General features: G+C 50.6%; 1 protein-coding gene across 1 annotated transcript; it reads left to right on the top strand.

Moving 5' to 3' along the window:
* The first annotated feature begins 148 nt into the window (after positions 1-148).
* On the top strand, positions 149-5,220 carry DCTN3 (dynactin subunit 3). Its single transcript, XM_026090942.1, has 7 exons — positions 149-259; positions 407-491; positions 1,544-1,630; positions 2,449-2,532; positions 3,306-3,364; positions 4,129-4,188; positions 4,780-5,220. Exons 1-7 carry the CDS (start codon positions 161-163, stop codon positions 4,867-4,869), a joined length of 564 nt encoding a protein of 187 aa, XP_025946727.1. The 5' UTR covers positions 149-160; the 3' UTR covers positions 4,870-5,220.
* Positions 5,221-5,478: the final 258 nt, after the last annotated feature.

The raw sequence follows: 5,478 nt of genomic DNA, 5'->3' as shown, positions 1-5,478 counted from the left end.
CGGCAACGGCGGGGCCCTGCGGCGCCCGCGCAGCACCGCCCCCAGCAACGCGCCGCCATGGCAACGCGGGGGCGGGGCCTCGCCTCCCTGCGAGCGGCTTCCGGGCAGCTTTGGGTGGGGGGGAGGAAGTCCCGCCCTTCTCCTTCCGGCCGTCGGCAAGATGGCGGCGGGGGTGGTGGAGCTGCAGCGGCTGCAGCGGCGGGTGGAGGAGCTGGAGCAGCGCGTCTACGGCGGCGGCGGGGCCCGCGGGCCGCGAAAGGTGCCGGGGGGCCTCCGGGGGGGTCCACAGCGCCAGGCGGGGGGACTGGCCTCCCCCGGGGCCGGGCCGGGGGGCGCCTTGCCCCCACGGCCTCTCCGCGCCCGGGGTGGTGACGGGCTCGGCCCCCTGCGTTTGTTCCCCCTCCAGGTAGCGGACGGACTGGTGAAGGTGCAGGTGGCGCTGGCCAATATCGCAAGCAAGAGGGAGAGGATCAAAATCCTGTATAAGAAGAGTGAGTGGCCTTCCCGTGCTTGGGGGCGGATGGGGTGGGATTCTGTGTAAAAAGAAGTAGAAGGGGGACCAAAACGGCTTGTCTTGGAGGCTTTGCTTCTGTAATCAAAAGTCCCCCCCGCCCCCGGTGAACACCTTTGCTTTTGGCTTCTTGTTTTCTGTATTTGGTTTAGAAGTAAGAGAATAACTGAATAGGGAGTCTTTGTTCTCACGCTTCTTCCATTGAGGGGTTGAAGGTGGGAAAGGGCCTGCTTAAACTTGCTGTTACTTGCTTTATATCTGCTTGTGTCAAAACAATGCACAACAGTTAGCTCCACGTGAAATGCAACCCTTCAGTATTGTTAGAGCAGGAGCTTCCAGCACGGCTTCTTGCATGTTCGGGGGCTCAGATTTTTGACGCATTTTAGAGCCCTCGTTGTCTTCATGTGTAGTCAGAACAAGAAGGATCATGTGCAGCCACTGGAGGTGGCCTCTGGGGAGCCGTCTCTGAACTGGGGCGTACCTGAAGTGGACGCAGGAGTGATGCTTCGCACTGCTAAGCCACCTCTTAACCAATTTTACATCTATAGTCACTGGTGTTGTAGTAGTAGCAGGCAGGGTAGTGAGTGTTATCGTGATCCAAGACTATGGTGCCTATTTGGTATAAAAACATTAATTGTATGTTTTTAGCTGATTCTAAACTTGCTTCTGTTCAGCAGTAAAATGGGACCTGGTTATTTACTAGTTTTGCTTTAAGGGCAGGAAGGAGCAGATCTGTTGCACCTCTAGCATTGTTAGCCAAATAAAAAGCAAATGTTATAGGCATCACACAGACTGCACTTCTGTAACTAAGTAGCTGTGGGGCTTGAGTCATTTTGTAAGCTCTTGGTTACAGTGTTCCAAAGTCACCCATTTTAAAGTGCTGTCTCAATTCATGATTCTGGACAAAAAGAACCCCTAAATGGACATTATTTACAAAGTAACCTTTAGGTGTACAGCACAGTGGAGAACTGTACTTGCAGAGATTATAATATTTCTTCTACTTCTTGTTTCCAAACTTATTTTTCATTCTAGTTGAAGATGTAATAAAATACCTAGATCCTCAGTACATTGATAGAATGGCCGTTCCGGATGCCATGAAGCTGCAGTTCATCTTGGCAGGTATGGCATGAAATGAGAGGAGACAGTTCTTTAACACTGCAAAAATTTTCTTTTAAATAGGCTGGAAAGGAGTTGATTGATTTATTTATTAGTTTAAAAGGTCTGGAAAGACACCCTTTTTGGATCTGATCAGGGATGTGATTAGAATAAGGATATGTGTCACTGTTGGTGCTTCCCTGCACATGTTCATGCCACRGCTTTATCAGTTCCAAACTCTTTAGTGTTGCAGTAGTTTAACCCTGAACTGATAAAAGAATGAGAAGAAAAACTGGAACTAAGACAGTCTTTCACATCCCAGTCCTAATATTCACTGGACTGTGACAAAAAATGTAGATCTTTGGATGTATGTTGAACACTTTCCACCCTTACCCTATTTTTCCCAAAGAATGTGGTTCAGCTTTTTTTTTTTGTTTTTTTTGTTTTTTGTATAGTCTATGAATGAAGCTTGGTGGAGATTCTCCTGCCTTATGTTAGGGTGAATGAGAATCCAGTGGTGAGCAGCACAAAAAAGTCCTTTTGTGTATAGCTTGGGGGGCTACAGTTGACTGTTTAAGAACAATATCTGACTGAAGACTCTAAAGCCTCTGACATACTCCTCAGAGGCTTTGGAGTCTTCAACCAGAGATTTCCACACCTTTCTTCTATTTTTGGCTGCAAGATACTTTATATTTGCCAAGTTGCTCTTTGCTCTGTTAGATGTGAGCAGTTTAAAAAACTGATCCATACCCATTACTCCAAAGTTGCTTTTCAACCATTTGTGAAAAGCCAAAGCAGTGTCTTGCATTCACTGATGTTCCTTCTCATCCCTCTTCAATCAGAGGAGCAGTTTATCCCTTCCCAGGCAGCCCTTCTGGAGCAGGTGAAGAACCTCCAGCCCATCTTGGACAGCTCCTGTTTCCAAGGTACTGTGTGTTCTTCTGCAAGTTTGCTGAGCTGCAGTACTGTTCCCCAGCTAGCTGTAGCCTGTGCCACTTTTTTYCCTCAAGCCTCAGACTTGAGGAAAGGAGACCTAAACACACAACCTAGTGTGAGTAAAGTAGGTGTAAACTTACTGTTTTGTCTGCTCGTCCCTCATGCTGCACTCGTGTCCCAAGGAAGACCTCTGTCTGAAAGCACGTGGCATCGTGCGGAGTGTAGCTGAGTGTCATCGGTGTCACCAGCAGACGTCAGTGGGGAATGGGGCTGCTTCATCAGATTGAGGAGGTGATTGAGTAGGCTGAGAAGCAGGTTAGAGACRGCACTTTTGCAGAGACCAGTGGCTACGTGCTGTGTGCGATCACCAGACTGACACAGAGCTGCTCCTGCCTGCTGCTTATAAGCTATCTTATTGCCAGAAYTTCCCTGCTCCTGGCATAGGCAGAGATTCCCTTTTAATTGCCTGCTGTAATGTTCCAGCTACTCTGGTGTAGCTCTTGAGTAACCCTCAGCACAGGCATCACCTAACTCATGCCATCCTGAAGCAGTAAGCAAAATGAATTCAAATATTGATATTTAATGTATAGCATAGCTAGGCACATTTTATGGTATAAAGAGTGTGTTTCCGGCATGTGGCGTTTGCATTCGGAGAGCAGAGTTGTGCTGTGATTTGCCCTTGGAGAAGTAACTGTCTTTATTCTGGTAACTAATCCCMCATGATGTAAAACAAACCAAACAGATGTCTCTTCTGTGCTTTCAGCTGTTCCTGATCACGCAGCCAAACTACAGCGACTCTSTCAAATCCACATACAGCAGCAGGTAATGTGAATATTCGGGGCAGCCTGGGCTAGCAAAGAGAAGGGACCTTTTGTTAGTGGGTGTWCTGCCACACCTGGGTTTGCAATAGCCTGAATTGCTCATTTATACTAGTTTTTTTTCATCTTGTCCAGGATATTTATCCTGCTGTTCTAGAGAAACTTAGGCACCTTACTGGGGGACTAGCCAGGATTTCTGAGAACTGAGTAATTAGTTCTGTGCAATTAGTGCTCTGCCTAGCATAAGCCTGTCCCAGAGGTTTGGGTGCGATTCATAAACTGCTATGGGTTTCCTGCTTTGACTGGGACACTGAGGTAAGGCACTGCACTCAGCCAGTGTCCCAGTCTCTGGAAGGCTGTTGATACTGTCACCTTGTCCCTTCTCCCTTCCCTTCCCCATGTGCGCACTCCTTGAGCTGGTGATGAACATCCTGGGCGGCACCTAATGCCCCCTTCCAGCAGTTCTGCTGAGTGTTTTAATGGCCTGGGGGCCAGGCGCGTGCCGCAGCGTGCTTTCCTTCTGGGCCGAGCGAGGTGCAGCTTGAGGAGGGGCAGGCTGTGGTGCGAGCCCGTGTGCTTGGGCACTTTGCGTGCACTGGTGTTTCTCTGTAACCTTTCATTTCTCTTGGCTGTCAAAACACCTCCAGCTACAATGAGCTCTTATCTCAGTACTGGCTTTGGATGAGTTTCCCCTCTCCGCTGTCAGGGACTGGGAAGACAAATGTCCTGGAGGTTATCGCTCACTCACTGAGGCTCCCTTCTTTGCAGGAGCAGTGTGAAGCTGTCACTGACGCTGTCAAGATGCTYCTTGAAGACTACAACAAAATGGTATCCTTTTAGCGGTGCCTTGGGCGTGACACAGCAGAACCACTCGTTTGTCTCCTGTGCCTGCTTGTCCAGTCACATACTGTTGGCAGCAGACAGCCCCCAGTGCCAGGTTTAATAGCAGTGCCCGTTTTGATGCTGTGATGTCTGTGTCCCTGTCATTCCCCCCATCAGGAGCAGAGCTGTGTCACAGTGCTACCTGAGAGCCAGAACTGCCCACCTTGCCGAGACGGGAAGCGTGGTGTCGCCTGCAAGCCAGAGCCTGTGCCAGATCTGCTCACAGTGCAGTTTGGCACGCAGGAGCGCTGGGATGYGTAGGGAGCTTTGGCTTGTTTGGGATCGAGCCCCTTGCAATGCTGTGCTGCGTCAGTGTTCAGAAGCGCTTCCTGCATGCGAGTCGGTGTTTGGCGCTGTGCGCTGGCTCGGGGCTTTGGCGGTTTGAGTCATTGTGGGCTTTCCACGTGCTGATGCCCCAGGCCTCTTCRTCCGTCAGGGTTGCAATGGTGCTGTCAGGCTGCCGGGGGTTCTCGGATGGTGCTTGAGCTCAGTTTCCTTCCCTGAAGTTTCCRTGTTTTCCTTAAGAGCCATGTCTAGACCCTGCTTCTCTCCAAGCAGTTTGTCCAGTGGGACGAAATGCTGACGCAGCTGGAAATGGCCAAGAAAGTGAAACCTGCGGCAGAGTGATGGCAGTGCTGGGAGCGAGGAGAGCCGCAGGCGGGGGCCCTGGYGGTGCTGGCCTTGGGAATCTCGGGAGAGGCTGCAGCACAGCTCGCGCCCAGGGACCTGTCGTCTCAGCAGAGCRTGTCTTTCTGCTCCGCATGAGCGTGCTGCAAGTGATGGCGCAGGCTCTTGGGGGCACCCTTGCTTTGTGGCTGCACTTTGTCCGCCCTGAATCAAAGCCACACTCTTGGTGTTCTCTTAATATGCCACTGTCTGCAAATCTTGCACTTCCACGGAATATCTTTTGGTTTGTAACTTATTTAAAAGTCCCTTTCTGCTGTTACTGTGGACCATAGTAAAGTCTCAAAACACTCACTGGCTTGTTCTTGGTGTAGCCATGGCAAAGACTGACTGGGGCCAAGCTCAGAACTGCAGCTGTGCGTGGTGCTGATGCAGCCTGCAGCTGGTATGCCAGGAGGAAATGTTATCCCTAGCGTGAACTGGAAGCAGCCAGAGGTCAGGTGAAGTCGGGCGATGCCCTTGTGCAGGGTCCTGTGCATGATAAATGTAGGGAGAAATAGCAAATGCCTGTGCCTGGGATGGGTGCTGGGCTCCCAGCCTTGCGCAGTAGCG

This window comes from Apteryx rowi, unplaced genomic scaffold (assembly GCF_003343035.1).
Source record: "Apteryx rowi isolate R43461 unplaced genomic scaffold, aptRow1 scaffold_1208, whole genome shotgun sequence".
NCBI classification, from domain to species: Eukaryota; Metazoa; Chordata; class Aves; order Apterygiformes; family Apterygidae; genus Apteryx; species Apteryx rowi.
This window is presented reverse-complemented; position numbering and strand designations above follow the sequence as displayed.